This window comes from Zonotrichia albicollis, chromosome 1 (genome assembly GCF_047830755.1).
Source record: "Zonotrichia albicollis isolate bZonAlb1 chromosome 1, bZonAlb1.hap1, whole genome shotgun sequence".
In the NCBI taxonomy this organism is placed as follows: domain Eukaryota; kingdom Metazoa; phylum Chordata; class Aves; order Passeriformes; family Passerellidae; genus Zonotrichia; species Zonotrichia albicollis.
Genome location: NC_133819.1, coordinates 146,259,357 through 146,284,502, shown reverse-complemented (window position 1 = coordinate 146,284,502; position 25,146 = coordinate 146,259,357). Strand labels below are relative to the sequence as shown.

Sequence of the window (25,146 nt, the reverse complement as noted above, 5' to 3'; positions counted from 1 at the left end):
CCTAAAATAGCTTAGCTACCTTAGAAGGCATAAAATCAGCAGGATAGCTTCTGTTGCAGAGTTGGAAACAAAAGAGTTTTAATAAAAGACAAAATAACACATTCTTTACAGAGAAAAACCAATTTAGGCGCAAGAGGCCCTCCTGCCCTTGGTGAAACACCTCACAAAAGCGATTAGTTTCTTTGTTCTCTTCTTTTTCTAGTAAATGGCCTAGGCAACACTTTTTGGCTCCTGTCCAATTAGCTATCCTTGTTTGAGGTGAAGTCCCCTGGGTCCTATGAGATGCCTTTTTCACCTAATCAAAGAGAAAAACTTCTGGGCTTCTTTCCTTTTTAAAGGGACAAAGGATAGTTTTGTCTCCATCAGCAAGAAGCACATTCCTACAGTCCTCTCCTCACGAGAGATGTTCTGGTCCCTTCATCATCTCTGTGCCCCTTCTCTGAACTGTCCCCAGTTTTTCCATGTCTATGCTGTACTGGGAAGTCCAGAACTGGACACAGCCCTGCAGGTGTTGTCACAGACATCTTTTGTGAAAAATCCTTTCTTTAGGATTTTTCCCTCTTCTGGGAGGCTGAGGCCCCAGAAAGAGAATGTGAACAATGGTTATCTGCTGCTGTGGAATGCAACACATGCACCTGTGATTGGCCCATGTTCCATGTTTACAATTAAGGGCCAATCAGAAGACAAGCTCTCTCTGGGATGGAATCAGGGAGAGCTCCTTTGTTGATTCATTCCTTTTCTATTCTTAGCTTAGCAGCATCTGAACTTCTCTCTCTATTCCTATTAGCATAGTCATAATGTAACATATATCATAAAATTAATAAATCCAGCCTTCTGATCATGGAGTCAAGATTCTCGTCTATCTCTTCACCCCTGAGGAGCCCTTGCAAGCCCGGTAACAGGTGTGGCCTCAGCAGTGGAAAGCAGAGGGGCAGGACCCCTCCTTCAACCTGCAGGCAGCACTGTGCCCAGTGCAGGACATGCTGAGCCCTCTGCTGCAGGGGCATACCTCCCACTCCTGTTCAACCCCCAGTCCAGCAGGACCCCAGATCCTTTTCTAGCAAGCTGCTTCCCAGATAGGTGGCCACCAGCACATCTTGGTGTGTGAGGCTGCACCTCTCCAGATGCAAGACTTGGCTCTTCCTGTTGAACTTCATGGAGTTCCTGTTGAGGTCCTGGTTGGCAGCGTGACCCTTGGAAATTCCAGCCACTCATCCCATTGAGTGTCACCTGCCAGCCCTCTGAGGGTCCATTCTGCCCCATCATCCAGGCCATTCATGGAGATGCTAGGCAGGGCTGGGTCCAGCACTGGCTGCTGGAATGCACCACCAGGCACTGGCTCCCCAGTAGACTCTGTGCCACTGGCCACCACCCTTGGGGCCACAGCAGTCCATTTTCAACCACCTCCCCAGGCACATCCAGCTCAGACATCAACAGCTTCTCCATGAAGATCTTACAGGTGACCATGAAAACCTTTTTTCCTGAAACCCTTGTAGGTCACAGAGTCAAAGGGCCTTTTGCTCATGTAAGTATTTTTACAATTCCCACATGTCAAACTTCTCTCTTCTCCATGCTGCAGTTCAGAGGGCAGTTTGTTGATGGACTCTTTGAAGGGTAGCTGTGTCTGGCCCTGGCAGAAAGCACACCTTCCTGATGAAAGGCAGCCTGCCCCAAGCTCACTGAACCAACCTTCTCCTGCATTTCACTCAGCCTTGGATCAGAGCCACCGGGGATAGATTAAAGAAGACTTCCCAGCCCTGAGGAATGCCAGTGTTTAAAGCTGTGTAAACTCTCACTCATCTTTCATCACCAAACACTACCTCTTGCTAAGCCATTAAAGCCACATTCACATGCCCAAGAGATTCTGGGAGTGATTAATAACAATGGGATGACTGTTATTTAATTACAGCCAAGAGCATTAGGGAAAGTTATTATATGGTGAAGGCACCTGCAGACCAGACTTCCCAGTATAGATCCTTTACATGGCTGGAGCCATATTACAGATACAGTGGCCATAAAGACTCCAAGGAATCTCATGGCAGAATTAATTAATAAATGTTGAAGTGGGTTTGATAAAGGAAGGGATCACATGGGTGAGGTCTACATCCAAGTGGGTATAAATTAGTACTGGCTTTTCTGATATTCGTTTGTCTTCCATCCAGCTGCTTTGGGGTAATATCCCTCAAGGTAAGTTTTTCTGGATGTTCTCTATAATAAGGGAAGCAAGAAGAAAACAATGTAGAATAAGCTATTTGTAACTTTGCAGTAATAGACAAAAAATATAGGGAAGAGAGTTGGGGAAACAGACTATAAATGTTTAGAGCTGTTAGATTTATAATTTCACTTCCTGATAAAATATTACAAGATTTTCTATTAGAAATTAATTCCATATTTGAGTTAAGAAAAGCAGATAATAATAAGCAGGTACATATATGTGTGTGTGTTCATTTTTTTGGCTGTAAAAAGTCCTATGCCTGACTTACTTTTTTGAAATTTAAAGTAATTTGTGACTGTAGTTAAAAACCAATCTGTCATCTTCCATTTAATGAATACTAGTGCAACACATTGAGAAGAATTTCTTACACACATATCTTGAAGATCTCCAAATAACATCATATTTCTCATTAGGAAAAATTATGATATATTAGATGAGTCTCAACATGGATTAGAATAAATCTTTGACTACAATTTTTTGTGATATGAAGCAAATATAATGGATTGTGGATAAACTGAATTCCAATAGATATAATATCAGAATAACTTCATTTACACAGTGTTTCACAGTATCTTCATTTAAACATAAGAATTGTTTGCACATTGTATGAGATGAAGGAAGATGTGAAAACTGTTTGCAAAACAAAAGAAACTGCAAGTGCACCATTTTATTGCTACATGGCAACTTAATAGTCTCTTGACTCAAAGCAATACCAAAATTAATATTGTTAGTCAGACTTTTAGACAACATTGGTAAAATAAGGATATATAAGGTTCATCTTTCCTGTAATATGTGCATTTACTATGATAAGGGTAAAAACTGAATTTTATTAAGCAGAAATATATCCAGGCTACAAAAGAATGATTTCCCAAGATGGTGTCTTCCTAATCCCAGATTGAAGAGATAACATTCTGTCTAATATTTTACTTGACTCACCAGGCACACCAGTCTGCTGTGTGACTTTTTTCTTGTCTTTGGATTAAACAAAAAATGATTGTAATGCTGCTGGTGTCTATGTCCATGGTGGTGTATAGTGGTAAGTGGCAATGTATTTTTATGATTACTTGACATTATGTCAAAATACTGGTTTAAGTATGAGCATTTGGAAACAGTCCCTTAGAAACACACCTGCCCTCTGCTCAAATTTTGGTGTTCAACACCCAAGTGCACTTGAAGACATTTCTTTATGAAGTGCTTATAAAATATTTTTCTCACAACTTGTAGTGAAGCAACAAAATAAGTACTGGGGTTAAAAATACAACCAAAAATTTGCAATTTCTTTTTGCTAGTACTTTGTCATTATTTAAGCCATTAAGACTCCAAATTTATAAGTTCCATATAAAGAGATTCTACTCATTAAATGCATTTGAATTATCTTAATTCTCCAAACTGTTCAGTACATCCTGAAATAGATCCCATGTCCACCTAAAGCTCCTCTTTTGAATTTTAGTATGAATAGCTTTTCCTTCATATAACTCTTTGGATTTTATTATCATGACTGAATGAACTTCCCTGAGTCAGGGATGGACAAACATCTCAAATTTCTGCAGTCTCTGCTTTTTGTAGAAGTGTCAGTGAGAGTTATGATGTGCAAGTGAAGAAAAGGACTCTTAGAAGGTCTGTCACCATTTCTGGCCAATCCATGGGGATATTATTTCTAAAGGGAAGAGGAAACTCAGGACCCCAGCATAGAAAATTCTGCACTGACCTTCATCAGCTTCACCAGTTGCTTCTCCTCTGAGGGGTTGCTTGCGTTGCAGTTCAGAAATTAAACAGGTCTAACACAAAACATGCAGGCTAAAACTATGAAGCTGAACCTTAAGACTCCTACTATATAGAGAGAAATCAGAGACAATATTCACATTTCCCACTGCAGTGATAGCAAATGCCCAAATATCTGCACTATCTATTTATTTTAAAAATATACATTTTTATATTGATGTTGCATTCAAAAATATCTGTACAGTCATACATTTTTCTGACAAAACATTTGAAAAAAGTTCCCCAACCCTTAAAATACTGTGCAGCAGTGTTTAGATTCTTTCCCTTTAGCTAAATACAATGAGAACATGAATATTTAAAGTGTTACCACGTTTAGGTTTGGGAAGGATTATTGATTTATATTTCTTTGGGATTTATTCTGCTGATCTCTGCTTTGAGACTGAAGCAAATATCTGTGCATGAAAGAGCATCTTTGAGAGGAATTAATGTGATTTTCCTTGAATAAATCAAATAGTTTGGGTTTGCTGCACCCTGATTTTTTCTAGCATAGTCAAGGTTTTTGCTTCCCAAGGATTTTAATGCATCCATGCCCTGATTTAGGACATTTCAGTGAGCCATGGCTGAAAAAGACAACTGGAGGTGCAGTGATGATTTTTTGATGGGATTTTTTTGTACAACATTTCAGAAAACTGTTGTCAGGTAGGAAAATCACAGATGCAGTCCAGAAACAATTTTTTTGTGTAACAGAATATTAAAAGAAATTTCATGGATAAGGTGTACAATGGGAAAGCCCAAGAGCTGATGTATCATACAGGAGTCTCCTCAAAATGTACTGAATTTTTAAACAGGTTTTGGAGAGAGGTGAGACAAGTTGGCATCCCCAGGGTCTTCTGAGATTTGAAGGATTGATTTTTGTTGTGAAATCTTTCACTGCCTCTACTGGGAATTACATAGGACAGTGTTTCCAAATACATGTACCAAAAGAAGAAAAGAGAATAATTACTCCAGAAAGTATTTTCTCCTTGTTCCTCCCACCCCCAATTCAAACAAAAGTAAGCAATCTTGTAAGCAAACATTGGTTCATTGATCTTGACTTGGTGACAAATAAAAAAAGCTTTTCTCTGTAATTATAGGATTAGAACAGCCAATGATTTACCACAGTGCTAAGAAGACATTCCTCTCCAGGGGAACTTCAAACATTTATGGGTTAATTGGGTGTCCACAGTTCAGTTTGCCCAGAAGAACCAATAGCAAGGGAAGGATAGTGGAGCAATCACAGTTCCAGTAGCCCTGGAATATGGTTTTGTCAATTTTCTCCTCTGACACATTTCAACTCTATGGAATTTTCCTGTTTTCCTAACATTTTGCTGAAAGAACCAGATGATCAATGGCTCTTCTTCAACACTTAGTTTGAGCTGTGGTGTTGTGCAGTGTGTCAAACCTGGCTCCAGCTGCACGTGACAGAACCTGGCCCAGGTGATGTTTGTCATTGCAGAGGAAATACAGGCTTTAAGCCAGAAAATAAGGGTTAGTTTTTCTCTAGCAAGCATGTGTACAAATATAGCATTCAATGCTGGTTTTCTGCAAGGCAAGCCATTATTTTGCCTGAAGCTGAATTCCTCATGGCAATGAGGCTTTTAACAGACTTGTTACAGTTCTGTGAAAAGATCAGCCTTTATTTAGGAGACCTTTTCTGGTTTGTGAAAAGCAATTTTCTCCCCTTAGTCCTGCTGCAGAGAAGGACACTTTTGATGGATTACTCTTTATCTAAAAGCTTCTCATTGTGACCAAGAATTTCAGGAAAAAGAATAACACAAGAGAGGAAGAACCTCTTCCTGGCTCACTCAATCCTATACCCATATTCTGCAACTGAACTTGAGAAATTAATTGCTGGGAGGATATGACTATTACCATGAAAATCTTGTTCACATCACAAAGTTGTGGACATCCTGAGAAAGCACTTATATATGATATTTAAAAAAAAAAAGAAAAATCCTATTTTTCTTAATGCTTTACTAAGCATAGAGTTAAGCCTCCTGTCTAAAAACTCCATTACTCTGCTTTACTCTTTTACACCTATATTTATTGCAGGAAAATGTAACAGATGAGCAAGACAACTGTCAGCTCTTTCCCAGAATCTTTTGAGACAAAAAGGACAGCTTTCCTAATGCCAGTTATTCTGAGACATAAGTTATGCCATGAATTTAACACCATGGGCTTTTTCAGTTTTAAATATATAGATTCTTGAGACAGCAAATACACTTTACTTACTACATTTTTAAAAAAGACAAGATTAAATAAATCCAAAGTAATACACAGTCTTCTGAAATCATGCAGAGGAAAAAAAAAAACAGGTTAAAAATGGGAAGGTAGAGAACAAATGTTAGATTTTACTCTAATCCAGAATTTGGCCAACTGAAAGAATGGAAGTGTTGAAAATACATCAAATATACCATGTCATCTTCAAAAGGAAGAAAAGATAATTAAGTTGAAATATGAAGTTACAGGAAGAGAGACAATGAGGCAATAAGGCAAGAGGCCAAGATTGACTTAGAAATACCAGATCACTTTAAATAACCCTGCTTCACATTATAGCACAGGGTTACAGAGTGCTTGGGACATAGGTGGGCGCTAAAACAATTTCATATAATTCTACTAATTTGTCCCTAAAAGGGCAACTATTCAGAGGAGAACAGGAAGACAAGGGTTAGCTCATCCCCAGCAGCAATTCCTGCTCAACAGAAACTGGGTTTTGAATTGAAGTACACACCAGTACACCCCAGTCCACACCAGTATAATTCTGGGCTTCCCAGAGTGGGGTGGAGCTGAGCAAGTACTTCACGTCTTTGATAAATCAGTTTACCAGTGTATGAAGATATCCAAAATGCATGCAGTGTGTCATAATGAAATATATGTTGCTGGTTAATTGTGATCTTTTGGGGGTTTTTTTTGGTTGGTTTTTTGTTTTGTTGTTGTTTGCTTTTTGGTTTTTTTACATTTAAACCTTTTTCTTCTCAAATTTATTTGCTGAGGTAGGTGGCCAAGAACTGGAGCCACCACCATTCCTGCCAGAGCTGCTTAACACACCTGAAAGAATCTTGAGTAAGAAAGGTTTAATCTTTACTTTCTGCAATATTGCATGGCAGTGGGAATCCTTGTACTCCAGAGGCATCACAGGGAAGCGTGAGCAAATAGCCAGGGACTCATCTCAAAATGGTTTAACAACTGAAGTGAGACTAGGGGAAGGCTGGTAGGGGAAGAAAAAAAAAATTAAAGTAAGCATTGCTTGTTTGCTTTTTTTTCATTTAGACAATGCCACACTCTTCAATGGAGTCTTTCAAAATGTGGAAAGCGTTGCATTATTTTTTGGTACGTACCTGTTCCAATTGTACTTTAGCTATGAATAGAAATTCTGTGGGGTTTGTTTTTATATATTTATTAAGATGAAACAGTGATTTTTGTGGATGCAGATCTCCCCAAAGGCCACTGTAACGCCAAGCACTGCCCAATGTCCCTGCCTGGTCTGGGCTCTGTGCTCATGCAAACATCACCCACACCTGCCTCACCTCCACTGACCAGATGCTTTATGGTTATTTTCCTTCCAGACTGCCTGGGCTCTCACTTCACCTGGTTACAGTCCATCTTCACCAACTTCCCTGCCCTTCTCAACTTTGTGAACAGAATGAAGTGTGTCACTGGGTTTTGCCCCAGGGATTTCGAGGACTACGGCTGCTCTTGCCGGTTTGAGATGGAAGGGCTCCCCGTGGATGAAGCTGATGAGTAAGTCACACCCATGAGAGGTCCTTTTCTGCCCTGACTGGCAAGAAATGCCCTCCTGCTCTGATTACCCAAAACATAACACCTGTATAAATTATTTAGAAACTAATAAAAAGATAGATTTATTTGGGGGTAAGTAAGACCCACACCATCTGGCTCTAGTGAGAGAAAATGTAATCTCAGGCCAGGACAATCAAATAATTGTTTAATTATATCAGCAGGAGATGGGAAAGGAAATTCAAAGAGAATCAAGATACATCCATGTCTATGAAAAAAATGGGTTTTCCAACAGTGTAATGTATTCATTCCCTGAGTGAAGACAGCAATGGCTCAGAAAGGGCTAAGCCTATAGATAGGTGGAAATTAATCCATCCACTCTGCAGCATGGGATGGCTGGGAAAATGGAGATCTAACCCTGCTACTGGAAATAAGCCATGGAACTTCTCTGTGAAAGGTTTTCTGAACAATTGTGATGACATCCTGAAATGGGAGCCTGAGTCAGTTCAATGGATTGATACCCCAGAGCTGAGCACCTGGGCTCTTGCTTCATTCAGCTCCATTTTAGTGCAGAGCAGCACAAACCCAGAGACTGCAGAAACATCCATCAGCAGGTTTGTCCTGAGAATCACCCACACAGTCAGTTTGTGTTTACAAATTGTTGTGCAGCCCTGGGGTGAGGTTTCCCTATCAGCACAGGATTCCTACTGCCATGTGCAGCAGAGACTGAATTATTGTTTTGCCACTGACAGAGATGTGCTCTTGCTTCAAGGGGGCCTCCAAACCAGTGGCTTGCCTGTTTCTCCCACAGAGAGTTCCCACAGTGTTGCATTTTTTTTCACAGATTTTATTTCTTAGAAAATAGTTTTGCAAATCTTGGGGCTTGCCTGTGCCATTTCTGTGCAATAGAAAAGGACTCAGTGCCTCACAGCAGGTTTTTAAGGCATGGGGAAGTATTAGTGCCTGTGAGGGCAACCTTTTCCCATTTCCCAGAGTAGCCCATGGTCATATCTAAATTAGGAGCCTCCACAGACTTTGTCAAAGAGAAGGCCCAGAAGACAGTCCATGCCTTGCAATGACAGGGAAACAATCTCTTCCCTGCTTGCAAAGGGAAACTAACTGAATTTTTAGATTGACTGTTGCAGTAAATATTGATGTAATCATGAATCTCTAAACAAACAAGAAGTGCAGAGAGTTTGTGTTAGATTTCTTATGCAGTTAGAGGAGCTTTTAGAAGCTGAAACCTCACTATACCTCAGGTAGAGTCAGAGGACTGTTGAGACATCACCAGTCAGGTGTTCAAAACCCTGTTCCTGGTGGAGCTCACAGATTTCAGCCTCATCCCTGGAACAAGGCACAGTAGAATTTGTGGTGCAGAGGAGCCATCAGGCATTTCTGCTGAATGCTATTTGCCTTCACATTTTTTGGATATATTCCTTGGACTCCTTCTCTGGTTGTGAAGACAAATAAAATATTGTGATAATTATTTATTAATACAGTCAGTGATTAAATATGAAATTCTTTCTAAATAGAGGAGGTGAAAAAGTGGAAGTGCATGTGTAGCATGTGCAGAAGGGCTCCCTAGAAGGGAGCCTGGCAAGGAGCAGGTGCCAGCCTACCTGGCAGCAGATGCTGGGTTTGGATGTTCATGTTGTCCTTGTCTTTTCAACATTGTCCAGGACAAATGCAACTCAATAGCGGAGGTGTGTTTTGAGTCCATTTCTCTGAAATGAGGGTATTTCAATCTGAATCTAACAGCAAGACTGTTTAATCTATGTAACAATTTTACCTGGGATAAATGGTGACTGTTTTATGTGGAGTTTCATTTAGAGCTGATGTCAATGCACAGAGAGGTTGTGTAGATTATTTATCTGTACAAAGAGCAGGAGAGAGGAGAGGACTGAAGAAGAACTTGTTGGTTTAGTTGATTTTTTATTGCTACTCAAAGCTGAAGTGGTCCTGTAGGCAATTTGAGTTTGGCAGGACAGCAAGGATGCAGGAAAACACAAGGTTTCTGACTGCCTGTGTTGTATAGTGGAAGGAGAAAACTGTTTTACTCCAGCGTTAGAAAAATATTTTGTGGCCCTTTTCCACAGCTAAATGGTGCATTTCAATTGTGATGTTGCATAGAAGTACAAGAAATGGAGGATAAAGCTGTGTGTATTTACATAGTCCCAATGAGACACAGGAATTCACATTGCAGAGCATTAACCCTCCATGAGTGCCCAGTTCCGTTTAGTTCTCCAAATCTGCAGTGAGGAAGGTTGGGGCAGGACTGGATCCAAGATCTCTAGGGCTGACTTGTGGGGCTTTGCTTTTCAGTGAGCTGACAGTGCTGAGGGGAAGTATTTGTGCACTGGCAGTGGATTTCTTATATGAAGTGCCTGCAAAGTCCTTGCAAGCACCTGGGAACCACACCAGACAGAAATGTTTGGTCACCCACAGCAGGCAGACCTGCTCCCACCGTTCAGTTTTGCATGCAGCCATGGTTATCCTGCCTCTCTGACTCAGGGAAAGGTAGCACTCAGCCTTTCTTTTGTCTGGGATCAAACTGAATGTTTTGACCTCTCTGTTATTTCCTCTTTAAGATGCTGCTTTCAGCACCGCAGATGCTACGAGGAAGCGCTGGAGATGGAGTGCACGTGGGACCTATCAAAGATCTCTGCAGATGCCAGCTGCTCTACTAAAAACCTGACCTGTGGTGAGATTGACCTGTCAAAAGAGCTTGACACTGGAGCTTCACCAGAAGTTTATTCTGGTCTACCCACCAGGAGTCATAGACAAATTAATCACTTCACTTCCCAGAGCTCCTCCAACAGGCAGCCTCTTCCTGGGCTTTCCCTTACTTTGCAAGACCACTAAGCATTGCTGGAGATGTCTGCACACATCAGAAATGCAGCAGATGCTGAGGAGAGACCTGACAAACAATCTTCTTTTGAGGCATCAAGGCCTGATTTTTCTGCACTTTGAGGGATCAAATTTTTTGTTCTGAGGGTCACACACACTCCTCAGCTACAGCTCTGTCACCAGTGAGGGCAGAGACTGTGTGTTATAACAGCAGATATTCCATGCAATGCTGGTACAAGCCTGACAAGAGTGGGGTTCTTTAATGCCTAATAACATGTAAAATAATTTTTCATCTAGTTTTGGCTCTCAGAAAAGACTAAATGCTAGAACATGGTTTGAGGATACCAGCAAAGAGGAGCAGAATTCCCAAACTAATACCCTTACATCCTATTTATGCAACAATCTGATCCATCTTCCATTTCTTGTTTCAAATTAAAACCATATTTTTTATTTAGGCCAATCTCTAATTGCCCAAGTGCATTTAACATTAATAATGCTTTTTAAGCTCTTTCTGTATAGTCCCCATCACAAATACAAAATAGAAGTGTGACAGCTATGAAAGGTCAATATTTTCTTAAATTCTGAAAGGTAGGAAATTTTGAAGAGGGAAAACAGTATTTCTTGGGAAAATGTTTCATATCCTTTGTGTTTGGAGGAAATTTTTAACTTTGAGGGCTGTAAGGCACTGACACGAGTTGCCCAGAGAAGTTGTGGATATCTCATCCCTGGAAGTGTTCAAGGGCAGGCTAGATGGGGCTTTGAGCAATCTGTGCTAGTGGAAGATGTCCCTGCCCATGGCAGAGGGTGGAATGACATGAGGTTTAACACACCTTTCAGTCCAAACTGTTCTAAGGTTCTCTGATTCTGTATAAGGAGCAAATCACCTATCCATGAAAGGCTTGAATTGTGGACTCTTGGAGTTAGGAGGAATATTTTGATGCAGTCTGTGAAATTTTAAATGCAGCATCTGCTGGATTAAGTTTTCCATGGAAGAATAGAGCCTTGCTCTGTAGTCCTCAATACTCTGCAGACACAACCAAAGAGGCAATCATTTATTGCCAGCCATGCCAGGCTAGATCAACTGGTGTTTAAAGCAAGAGTTGGACTATGAAGCTTGTCCATGTTTTGCATGGAGAAGCACAGTATAAATAGGTTTGGACTAACAAAATACAGACACAAACCTTACAGGAGGAAGAAGCAGAAAGCGGAGAGGATTTTTCAATAGTGTCTTGTTTGGATTTTTGTTTTATTTCCAGAGTCTGTGGATCCCTGTGAACAGTTCCTCTGCACCTGTGACAAAGATGCCATTGAATGCTTTGTGAATGCCCAGATCAACTCCTCCCTGAATGGGCTGGATGTCTCCTTCTGCCCATCTCCAGTTACAGGTAATAACAGGGATCCGACCGAGTGCCCCCTCCTGCCAGATTTTCTGCTGGCACCAAATGTGGCCCAACAAGAATGAAGCAGGAGCAGGGTGCTTTCCTGCCATAAACCTGGTCTCACTTTCATGTGTCCTGTCCATTTACTGCTATTTGGGTGAGTACCAGGAGAGAAGGTGGTGGCAGACTGATTGCTGTGCTGGAGCAGGGCCAGGAGAGGCCTCTGGGCTGGAAAAGGGGCTGGAGGCCATGAGGAAAGAGGAGAAGGCTTGGAGGGATCTTTTTGCAGTTCTCAGTGAAGTAAACACGGGCAAGAGACCTTTCTCATTTTTAATGCCTTTATTAAAAGTGATCAGCTTGGGTGGGGAGAACCGATGGGTCCGCGCTCACGCTGCCGCTGCTCCCAGGAATGACTCAGAGGAGGAAAAGTGCAGCTTTGTCCACTGGTCTGTGGGCAGAGCTGGGGGTTATATCCTCACCAGAGCATCAGGAGATTCTCTAATTTTCTGGTTTAACATTTGACACCCTCTGTCCAGCTGACATCCTTTAGGTTAGGGTGAGGGACTTAGCAGACACTGGATTCCATTCCTCACCACTAGACATCACTTTGATTCATCAATTTCGTGTTGGGTCATTGTTTTTAGGGGTTTTTGGCTAGGTTTGGTGAGTGGCCTCTCCCATTGCATGCTGGTTCCAAGGTCATTTGCATGCCGACTCAATGTCCCTTCCTCTTCACTGAATGGGTGCCATCCTCCAGGAAGCAGCATGGTGTCAATCAACAAAAGGGGAATTCTTAACCATCAAGGATAGGTAGTTAACAAAGAGGACAGGTGATTACAATAACAAACATTTAGAACTCCACCCTGGCAGCAACTGGCTCAACCTGTGAACTCTGCAACCTTTTAAAAAAATGGGCAGTTTTTCTACTCATAACACTCAGTACTGAGTGGGGTGTGCAGAGAAGATGCAGCCAGATCTTCCTGGAGGCGCCCAGGGTGCAAGGAACACAACTCCAACTGGGAAATTCCAGTTAGATGTGAAGAATTTTTTTCCTTCAGGAAGCTTCTGCCACCTGGAATCAATGAATGATACTTGTGGTGATGTCACTAGCAGGAAATGCTGAAATTATTGCTAACCCAAATCTTCCCTTAAACCATTCAGAATCTGACTGGAAAAGCAAAATAGGCTTACTCGGTTCAGTTACTTGGTTGCTATTCTGGAGGGCAAAAACCCTGCAAAGGACGAAGGGAGGTTTATCCCCATGGTCACACATTGTTCTCTGCTCTGCAGCTGAAATCACAGCTCTGCAAGACCAAATGCCTGCCCCATGGGAGCAGGCCTGGATTAAAAACTTCATTCATATGGATTGCAACCAGAGCATGGCAGGGGCAGGAGCTCTGGGTTCCCAAGCTGAGGGAGAGGTGAAAATCAGCATTAGCTTTTCTAATAATTTGGGTCACAGTCACTGCCTCCAGTGCTAAGGACAGACAGACACACACCTGAATCACAGCCTGGAGTGCACACCCTCCTGAATGCATCAAGGGAGAAGAAAATGCCCCAGGAAGGTTTGCATCAAAGCCAGCTTGTGTCTTTTTTAAGACAGTAATCTTCTACTGGGATCAGATTTCCCTGATATATAGTATGGTAGATGCAACACACCAAAGGTAAAGGGGAAATTGTTCTTTGCTAACAGGAAAATCATGCTGATTTTATCACTGCTGATAAAGACAGATTCCATTTGAGTTCACTGGATGCCTCTGCTAATATTAGGTGCGTGAAACATTTTCACTTAATGTTCACACATATTATAATCCTTCTGTGTAGCTGTTTTGTCCAGTTCTGACTTTGGAAAAAAAAAATCCCTATCTGATTAATCCATAGGCAAAGGATTGTGGTAGGTTCTTTATTACAGAGAGAAAACTGAGTGAAATGGGCGTGTATTTGACTAAATCTTTAATAGGAATACCTTCAATGGGCTCCTGATTTGTGCAGTTCAGATCAAACAGTGAAAAAATCCCCTTCTCACACTTTATGAGAGACTTTTCTCTTTCAGAAGCAACCAGCAAGAGAGAGCTGACAACACGACACATGGAGGGTAGGTCACCTCTGCAATTCTTGTCTGGAATGTATTAAATTGAGACCAGCTTATACTCAGAAAAACAAGCTGAAGAAATGGGAATTTAAAGAATGCTGACTGCCAGCCAATTCCTCTTGTTGAGGTTGAAACTCTTTGGAATTATTTATTTATTATTATACTACATGTAGCTCAATAGAATTTAGTATCAGCAGGGTATAAATACTAAAGTAATATTTTAATACTGTTGCTGTAGTTAGAATAATATTTAGAAATAAGTTCCTTTTTTATGACTCTGGTCATGTTATTCCAGGATACAGTCTAAGGAACATCCTAAGCCATGAGTTTCTGGAGTAAAATTTTTTTTCTTTTTGCAGCATTAGTTCATCAAGAGAATGATGAAACACTGGCTGTGACTGCATCTATGGAAGAAGGTTTGCAACTAAGAGTGAACAAAGCCCTGCTTGCAGCTCTCAACAGATGAGAAAATACAATATATTTGCTTTCTTTCTGCCCTTCTAAAAGGAGTGCTGTAAAACTAGATGTAATGTTTTGGTGATGGAGTTCAGGATTGAATGAGAAGGTGCAATTTTTCAATTTGTGCATGTAATGTGTTTAACCAGTGTTTACAGTGAGTTTCCCAAGGGCTGAGAATGAATGCTCTACAACAAAACCTGTTTTCATCAAAACAGCATTTTTTCCCTCGGAACACAGGCTGGAGCAGGTGAGCTCTTTGGCAGAGATGCCCTCTGTGGTAGCCAGCCACTGGACCCACAGCCAATTGCATATTTTTATCTTGAAAAGATATTGAATTAAGATCAAGCAGTAGCACGAGGAAATTCTGAGCATGGTTTGTGCCAATGAGCCACCAGTTTGGTGTTTTATTTACTTGTAACAAAGAGATCCAGGCTGAAACCCCCTCACTTTGGAGCCTCCTTGGTGAGTCTAAACAAGGCCGAGTGGTTGTCATGGAAGCCTTCTTTTTTATTTTTTTTTCTGCTACAATCAATGGTTGTCTTATGAGGAGTGGGTACTTGCAAAACCTCACTGCTGCAGTGAGAATCTGTTTTCTTCTTGCCTGCATGAGGATCAAGCCATTCAGTTTGATCCCCAGACAGAGGAAAGGCTGAGTGCTGCCTTTCCCTGAGTCAGAGTGAAAGGATACCCATGGCTGCGTGCAAAACTCCATGCTGGGAGCAGGTCTGCCTGCTGTGGGTGACCAAACATTTCTGTCCTGCCACACAAGAGGTCAGGGACAGAAGCACCCAATGCCCTTGGTAGCTCTGGGACGGCCAAGATATGAAGGAGAGAGGAAGACCAGTCTTGGACTCTTACCCAGTTTAGCACTTTTGTTTTGTGGCTCCATCACAAGCAAAGCCACACTGCTGTTAAGGGAGAAGTGGCACCAGAGCAGTTTGGAGAATGGCCTGGGGATGCTGGTGGGTGCACAGCTACCTCAGTAGGAGCCAGTGAGTGCCCAGGTGGCCCAGAAGGCCAAAGGCACCTTGGCCTGTGCCCCCAGAAGGCCAATGGCACCTTGGCCTGTGCCAGCAGCAGAGTGAGCAGCAGGACCAGGGCAGTGATCACCCCTCAGCACCAGGAGGCCGCACCCCGAGTGCTGTGCTCAGCTCTGGGCCCCTCACTTAAAAAAGGACATTGTGGGGCTAGGTTGTGTCCACAGAAGGGCAAAAAGGCTCATGGGAGGACAAGAGAACATTTCTTATGAGGAGTGGCAGAGGCAGATGGGTATGTTTGGTATCGAGAAGAGCAGGCTCAGGGGAACCTCACTGCTCTCCAAAACCACCTGACAGGAGGGTGTGGTGAGGTAGGGGTTGGTCTCTTCTGCTGTGCCTGCAGGGAAACAATCAGAGGAAATGTTTTTAAGATGAGACAGGGCAGATTCAGATGAGTCATTAATAAGAATTTTTCCACTGTTCAGGTGCTCAGAATGGCTGCCTAGGGAGGTGCTGGAGTCACCACCCCTGGAGGTGTTTAGGAGGAGTTTGGATCTGGCACTGTGCAATGTGGTTTGGTGGTTTAGGGGTTACAGGGGCAGGGCTGACAGCTGGATTGGGTGATCTGAAGGTCTCTTCCTACCTTGGTGATTCCATGATTCTCTGTTCATAGACCCCAAATCTGCCAAGCACAGAAGCAACATGCACTGACGTGCAACCAGGCCACTGCTTAACCCAGAAAATCACAGAGGGGTTTGCGTTAGAAGGGCCCTTAAAGATCATCTCATTCCACATCTCCTGCTGTGGGCAGGGACCTTTCCACCAAACCAGCTTGCACAGGGAGAGGTGGAAAGCTGGATTTGAGAATCTGATTTAAAGCTTTAGTGTGCTCCTCTGTGTGTGCCATTGCCCTAAGTGTGAATCTGGAATAATGAAAACCACATGGACTTTTTTTTTCTTTTTAAAAATAATGTTTCTGACATGTAAAGGTTTGTAGGTTTATTTGGTTTTTATATTTTTAAATAGCAACACATGCCCAAGTGTAGGTACCTGAAAAGGCTTTATGCTGAGTATAAGTTCTGGCTGTTCCTTCATAGTTATCCTGGATTATCAAGGTAGTTTTTTACAACATTTTTCATTCTCACCTAGCAGCAGCTCCAGTGTTGGTTCATGTTTTTCTATCTGCTTCTGGGCCACTTTGTAATAGAAAACAGAACTCCTGAAGGAATGAGAGCACCTGTATTTGCACTTCTGAAGCAATGTTTTATTTCCTGAAAAAACAACTACTCCTGCTCCCTAATGAGGCACAGTCCATCATAAGGTTCCAAGAACAAAAACCTGTATTAGAAATTTTAAAAAGCTGAAAAAAATGTCGATTGAATGTAGTTCTATTCTGTCTTTGAAGGAAGCAATTGGAGAACCACTTACTATTTAACCAGTTGTCTTCCTCTTTAAGCCCAAAGAATCTTCAACATTGTCAACTGTGGAAGTTTCATTAAACCAAAGCTAAGTATCATTGAGAAACTCATTCAAAGGATTTAACAAGTTATTCTTCACATCACGACATCCTAACAACACAGAAAAAAAAAAGTGGAGATGATTTTTTAGATCATTTGATAGCTATTTTTATAATTTACCAAAAGGCAGCTGACAAAAGAAAATCATTTTGTCAGGGCAAGAAAACAAGTTAGAGGTCAGGGAATTATTTGGACTTATGGCAGCCCATCCATACCTGACTCTCAGTGCAGGTAAACATAAGGTGCTCACAAGGAGCCCAGCATCCTTCTGTGCACAACACTGGGATGCCAGACCTAACCCTGTTTAGTCTATTTGTCAAAGAGACTTAATACTGAATTTCCCAAATCAGCCTTATTTACACTTCTTTCCTAGAATCACAGAATCCTGTGTAAGTGCTATGTAATTATTTGCATGCAATGAGATTAATTTATGAGTATCCCTTTGTATGTAACCATCAATACACCACTGAGAAAAATAGTCAAATGTCTCTCCATGCTATGTCTGTATCTTCCTGTTTCCAGAAAAAGCTCTTCTCAGCAGCCTGACTGTCCATAACTATGCTGGCAAAGTATTTCCTGAGTTCATATTTTCTATTTTCAACAGTGGTTTCTTTTGAGCCCCGTGACAGACTCTTGGCAACTTCCAAAGCCAGAGGTAAGAGTCATTAAATTTTGTTGACAAATTTGGCACTCTTGACTACAGGTGAAGATGGATTTTCATTTGTGAAGCTCTGTGGTGTCACAGTCAAAAATCTTCAGCACAGGATTTCTGGATAATATTTCTTCTGCTGACTTGCACATCCTTCAGCAAAACTCTTTGCTTCTCCTAATTACCGTCTTTATAAATCCAGGCTGTTTGGTTAAGCTTTATAATGCTTTAAGTCAAAGTAATTTCAGAAATGCATGGCAGAAATTCAGCTGGCAGGTCAGTACCATGATGCCTCTGTTTTTTGTACAGTTACCTCAAGGGACCACAGAGGCACAGCTCCCGCTCCCCCCATCCTCTCAATTAAAGGTCAGTGACCCTCAGTTTTCCTCTTTCTTTGGCTGACACAGCAATTCTTCATCTAAAAGCATCACAGTTAAAACTCTGTACATGGTGGCAACAGGGCTGCCAGAGAAATTTAGATCAGGGTCAGATAGAAGATACACAACCAATAAAACCTGAGAAGCATTAGCTGTTCCTTGCCTCCAGCCACTCATTTGCACTCCTAATCCAAGTGTTTCTGAAAGCCTCTTCACATAAGGTTTAATGATATAATGGTTGTTTCTGTAAATTACATTCGCAGCATCTGCTGCCAGGAGGGTTTATTTTGATTTTGCCTCCTCCTTTATTACAGATAGTTTCATGGAACTCTCTCCCAGTGTAAAACCTGTTCCAGCTTTTGCAGGTGTCTGTGCTTTGAGCACAGCCTCACCAGTAGGCACAGCTGAAAATGGAGCACCTTGGTAGATCTGGAAGTTTCCTCTGGCCCCTTTTATGTAGAAAGATTATCCAGGCAGGCTGAAATCCACCAGCAAAATGTCAGAGAAAACTGCATATGGAGAGTAGAGAGCAGTCATTTTTGACTCTGATTACACTATCTGAACAATGTCCCTGTCTCCCACCCCAATGGATTCAGCACTGCTGTACTAAGCACTGGTCAAAATCCCCAAATGCTCTCCTACATTAACTGAATACAGCAGAAAATCTGTGTATTGTGTTGCAGGTCTGCATGGCTCCCAGGAGATTATTTGTGATATCTATTCTTAGCTAAGTGTAGAATTTCCCAAACTCTGGTTTTATTTTTTACATCCAGCAGGAATCACTTTCATTTCAACATTTCACTGCCAAACAAAGTAGCATTAAAATGTGCACCATGCTGGGCTATCAAAACCAGTGTGACTATTGATCCCTTTCTGACACCTTTCATGGGCTTTGCTGTGTTCTTAGCAGTGCTTTAATTTCTTTTAATCTCTTCTCTCATCCTGTGACAGGTTATTTTCAACACATATTAAAACCAGAACATCAGAGCGACAAGCTTAATGAATTTGAGTTTAGTCCAATCAATAAATTCACGCAAAGAATTCAAAAAGAAAGCTTTAAAATATGAAAATACATGCCCATTAGTATTTTGAAAGTATTTCTTTTGTGAAATGCCACATGGTTCACATTGACATTTAGAAAAGCAAATTAAACCATTGGATAAATGTTTTAATTTTAAAAATTAGTTTATATTAAAAAAGGTTTAAAAAGTAATAATAATATTTTAAGTACCTCTAAATTCAACAAAACATTCCTGATCAACAGTAAAATGTCAGATAATCTAAAAACAAATACCAAATCAATTTTTAGGATAAAAAATCTCCTGAAAAGCATTAACTTTCAATTTATTTTCCCCTCAATATTTCCTTGTGGTTACAACCCAGAAAACCCTTCCATCACCCAGTTCTGCATCAATCAAATAATTTCTTCTTTCACTGATGTTACTCTCAGTTGTAGAAACTTCAGGTAAACAGACACTTTTAAAGCAATTTACTCAGCAAATGACATCTCACTTGTACTTTATCTCTCAGTACAGCTGACTAAGCAGCAAATATGATTCTCAGCACCTGGAAAAGCTCTTTGTCTCTCTAAAAAAAAACCCCAAACAATCAGCAGTTAAATTGGATATAGTTAAGCACATTCCTTTCTTCTGAAAGGCAAGAGATGTGCATAAATGACCAGTGTGGATAATCTGCTTTTCCAATTTTCCTCTCAGACACTCCTTCTCTGTGACCATCAATTCTCACTGGTTCTGCCTGAGGATATTACTCTCACCAGCTATCTAAAATTAAAATCTTGCTGTTTATTTTCTATTTCTTCTTCTGCTTTCTTTTTTCTGCTTATTCAGAAGCAGATGGATTTATGGAAGCTTTGGTCTCAGTGGAAGAGATAACCACCTCCCCAGCCTCATTCCCAGGAGACAGTAACTCAATGCAAGTCAAAATTGTCTCCACCAACAGGAGTCCTGCAGGCACACCTGCAAGGACAAAAGCAAAAGGCAAGTGAAAAATTAATTACACTTTCTCTAATTTAGAGCACTCCCCTATTCCTGTTTACAGCTATGTGAGGAGCCAGCATTTTTCATGGATATGTAGAATGAAAGTATTTTATTATTTAAATTTGGAGGTTGTGTACAACACAGGAAGAATAGCACTGACTGCCCTGGAAAGAGAAGCCCTCTGCCACCTGACCAGGAAAGCTTAACTAACCACTAATAAACAGCCTCCCACTAAGAATGAACACATTTTAGGAGACTGCAGTTGATAATAATTTGGAATATGGACTTTTGGACACACTCCTGAAGAAGAGTTATTCTACCTTCACAAGTGTAACCTATGCATTTGCCTTCTCCAGAGACAAGCCCTGCAAAGAGTGGCCTGAGCACAGCTTCCTCTGGCAGAACTCTGCACCTGGGACTATCTGAGAGGGCACCTGCAGGAAAAGGTAAATAAAGGGCTTTTTCCCCATTACCTCTGATGAAATATTCGGCAACCTCTGTATTAAAAACAGGTATGTATTACACATAAATATTATAGCTATTTTAAACCAGTTAAACACATATGTATTGGTACTTAGAAGAAGAGGAGGTGGAGACATCTGCAAAAGCTTCCATCACTTTAATCTCTTCTGCCAGTATGCTGTCAGCAACACTTATAAAAACTACTAATTATTAGCTTGTAAGGAAATTTTTTTTCATATAGTGCAGATCTAAAATGAGCTCAGGGAATTTTTCTCTCTGCTTTTCTTTATTGGAAGTAATTTAATCACATCTCGAAGTTGCTTTGTTTTATAAGCAGCAGCAGCAATAGGAATTTTCCTGTTCTTCATTCTGACCTTTTGCCACAGTCTTGCCAGTCAGACTTTTTCTCACCATTTCTGATTCTGTTCCAATTCCCACTCAGGGATCCCAGTGATCCTAAGATATTTTAGACCGGTCCTGGCTATAAATTCACACTCAAGGACTGTCTCATCCATCTTTTTTAGGGTTCCCAATGGAGAGAAGCAGCCCTGGAACTGGAAAAGAGCAGAAGAATCAACCCCACCTTTCACTAAAATGGAAAATACAATTTTAAAATACCAGCTTTTAGAGAGCACAGATCAATTCCCTGAGCCTGTGGTTTATTCAGGGATTTAACATGAATGAATCAAGACCCAGGAAGGCACATGGGCAGAATTTCCTGTTGGAAACAGTAATCCAGGATTGACCCTGAGAGGGGCAGGGAATCAAACTAGAGCTGCAGAGGGGGAGAAGGGATTACTTGTGGGAGAAGGGAGGATGCAGAGGGAACAGAAGCTCTCCCTCCCTCCTTCTCCTGCATCAGCCTCTTACATCCTTTCCCCAGCAAAGTCCCAGAACAGGTCCCTTTGATGTCTTCTTCCTGATATGGAATGTTGTGTTTTTTCAAACCTTATGAATAATTCCCATAATATCAATTCTTCCTGAGTAGAGGGAGCCACAGACACATTAGGATTAGGATTTGGTGATGCCAAACCCTCAGCAGAACAATAGCTATTACAACAGATCACTCCTGCATTTGGCCCAGGGGCACTGCAGCTCAAATTGGATTATATTTCAAATTATATTTTAATAAAATATTGTTTCCTTCAGCAAAACATGGTCATTGCCCTGCTATCACTGTGGAAGCACAAGAGGTTAGGACTGTATTTTCCAAATCAGCAAGACATAAACCACTGAATACTCAGCTGAGTTTGAATATTCCAAAAGAAAAATTTACCTATGAAAGATTACAAAGAACTGCTAAGTATTCTCATTGCAGTCCAATTTGACTTGTATGTTCTATCTTCATAGGAATCTCTCTCCCCTTTAAACTGCCTTGCCCTTTTGCTGTCTTGCTCAGTCAGCAGTACTCTAAGAGCCATAATTCATAGACTGAAGCAGTAATTTAGAGGTGGTCAAATGTTGTCCTTCAAAGTTTCTGATAGCTTTGGAAACACTTCTACCTTCACAAGAGAGCCCTCAAGCAGTGAGAATGTGATGTGTCAAATAACACCTTTGCTTTGCAGTGTGCGAGCGATTGACCTTTCTGCAAGAGAGAGGACGTGGAAGAGTGCAGAGGGAGCTGCCCCAGCTTGGAGAAATGCTGTTCTGCTTAACTGGGAGATGCCCAGAGGAATTTGAGTCCTATGGCTGCTATTGTGGCCAAGAGGGAAGAGGAGATCCCGCCGATGCACTGGACAGGTGAGGGCTCCTCTGTGTGTGCCATTACCTGTGGGTGGTACTGTGGCGCCCGTGGACCAAGGAAGATCAGTACAACATTTTCTGGGCATTGTACAGCTATGGAGCAGTAGTCAGGGCACATCCTGGGGGAAAAAATCCACTTAAGTACATAAAACACAAAATACTCTCATGTGACTAAACCACATTCTATTGTTGTGGCAATGTTTTGGAGAGGACTTACTAACTCCACATAAGAAAGGAGAATGATGAGAGGTGAGCAGAGCAGGAGGAGGAGAATATCAAAGGGATGAGGATAAGGGTCACTTGGCTCAGAGGTGGCTTGAAAAGTGACTTATGAAGAGAAGAATTAACATCCACCCAGGGCACACTGTCCTCCAGAAGGGAACAAAGCTGAAGTAGAGTTCTGTCAAAGCTGGAGCAAAGTTCTGTCAGAGCTGAAGCTAAGAGCCAGCAGGGCTGACCATGAGGGGCAATGCAGACAATTCCACAAATAAAAACACCTCTGTGAGTGCTGTATTTACAGCTAAAAACCTCCTTCTCTGAGGAAGTTAATAACAGTTGGGGCACATCAGGTCCAAGCAGAGCACACTCCTTTTTCCTGCACTCATACACAAACAAGACAGCCCAGGAATGAAAAATTTGATTAAATGATGGCATGATCTGGGTATCATGATGCTATTTTCAGATTTCTAGCCAAGATTTGAACACTGGAAGACACTTTTCATGGCAGACTAGGTAAATTACAATTGTAATTATGTGTCTTGAATTTAAAATACACCCCTCTTTAAACACATGACATGAAAAGACTTAGGAAGAGGAAAGTGAAAATAGGAACAATTACAGGAAGAAGGTGGGAACAGCTTGGGTTGTTTTTTGTTCTTCATAGGAAAAAACACTCCAGGGTATGAAAACTAAATTTTTTTTGTTTTAATGGGCACTGAAAATAAACACAAAGAATTGTGAGAGTTCTGGGATTCAGGAAGAGTAAGTATTTTCCATTTATTTCTACTCTTTATTTAGATGCTGCTTCTCTCATCACTGCTGTATGGAGCAAGTTAAGAAACTTGGATGTCATGCAGAAATAAATTTGAGATCTGAAGTTGTATGTTTTGATCACACACCAAAATGTAAGCTTGTGTGAGAGGAAACTCTCATGTCCTGATGACTGTATCAACATGATAGACTGATGACACTATGACAGAGCTGCTAGAGCTGAGTATGGAGACAGAAATATTTAGCTTACAAAAAATTAGCAATGTTTACTATAAATTTAAACTTTTTTCCTAGTTGAGACAAAGGTTATTACACTGCTGTGTATGTGAGCAGTAATGTGGCCTCTGCCGGGTTTCGGGGTGTCCCCAGCAGGCTGCAGTGGATCCGGATAGCGCAGTCCTGTTTGGAATAGACTGTCCCAGTTCCCAAGCAGTCCCCAGCCACTGGCTGCCTTAGCCAGATTAAGTGATATCAGCTCTAGTGATTATCAGGTCATTTGTGATTTCAGCTCTCTGCTTGCTAGGTGCCTAGGCAGATGCAGAGAAAGGAGAAGGCTGTATGAGGTTCCACAGGAGTCTTTATTGAATATTCTGTGAATGTTCTCAGGGACAGCTCTTCTGCTGAGCTGGGCAAAAGTAAGGGTTTTATAGGATAAAGGGGTTTTAGAAAGTGACCTGTAGTTTTACAGAGAGATAAGCAAGGGTCTGAGGGGGAAAAAGGGGCTTCTAAGGTCCAGTCATCATGACTAGGCATTTTATATCTTCGACTGCTGAACGCCATGGGGGCATTGCAGGATCTAAGCCTGCTAGAGACCAGGTCAGGCTGAGAAACTTACATTCAGACATTTTATAGTTATGGTACGAAGTCAGCTACTTGTGTCTTTACATTCACAAATTCAACTAAAGCCAGCAGAACCTTCCACTGCCCAGCACCTTGGTGCCAGGCTTTTGTTTAGGTAATTAATGGTGATTTTGGAGACTAAAATTCATGGCAGATTTGAAAATTTTATTCTCAAAACCTCATCTACCCGTGGCAAATTATACAAGAAGTAAGTTCAACAGCTTTCAAAGGTGAATTGTGAAATTTCTCTTTCAGGCATTGGCCAGAGCACGTGTGAGAAGCTCCTCTGTGCCTGTGACGCGGCCGCAGCCGAGTGCATGGCCTCTGCTGCCTTCAACGCCAGCCTGAAGCTGCCCCACGGGCAGGGCTGCCGGGAGGAGAAGCTCTCCTGCCCAGGGGACTCTGCTGAAAGGGCTCCAGCAGGCACCCAGACAGGCTCCCAAACAGGCATAGGGGCTTCCAGCTCCGAGGAGAGCAGTGAGGAGGAAGGAGCCCGGCGGGGCGGATTGCGGAGAGCCAGGAGAGGGACGTGGCGGCACATGGGGAATGTCAGAACTGGGGGGCACGAGGGCAGATAACCCTGAGGGCAGAACACCACCCACCTCCAGGGGCTTGGCAAGGACAAGGACAAGGACAAGGGCCAGGACAGCAGCCAGGCACTGAACACCTGCCCTCCTCATCCTCTGCACGCTGCCTCACAGCACAAAAATGACATAATCATAGACTAGGATTAGGTGTTAGGCTATATCAACTCCTTACTGTGGGGAGGTCAGCACTATGGAGCATCTGTCTAGGTCAGATATTACCTTAAATAATTATTGGACAGTGTTCTATATAACTTCACTTGATTTTTTAATGTAAAAACTGTTATGATCAGACTGACTTTTGTTAACTGTGCACTTGGTTCAGACTGGATCTTGCTGATAGTGTCCAAGTTTTCCAAGTTTTTAATTAAACCAACCTGCAACTACTCCAACTCCCTCTGTGGACATTTTTCCTTTATGGTGCTTAGCAGGAAACACCCAGAAGTAAAGCTAAAGTAATTGCATGAAAGTTCCTTTGTTCATTCCTGTCTATAGCTGTGTGTGACTCCTTTCTGAGGGCAA

The 25,146-nt window shown here is 41.7% G+C and overlaps 1 protein-coding gene across 1 annotated transcript; it reads left to right on the top strand.

The window, feature by feature from the left end:
* Window positions 1-840: 840 nt before the first annotated feature.
* On the top strand, window positions 841-25,146 carry OC90 (otoconin 90). The gene is given in 17 exon segments (XM_074528783.1): window positions 841-895; window positions 3,155-3,186; window positions 3,188-3,251; window positions 6,974-7,039; window positions 7,247-7,306; window positions 7,543-7,717; window positions 10,300-10,412; window positions 11,815-11,943; window positions 13,991-14,032; window positions 14,389-14,445; window positions 17,587-17,637; window positions 17,941-17,997; window positions 19,856-20,005; window positions 20,362-20,451; window positions 22,033-22,207; window positions 23,228-23,334; window positions 24,296-25,146. Coding segments are annotated over 17 exon segments (1,746 nt in total). The 3' UTR covers window positions 24,619-25,146.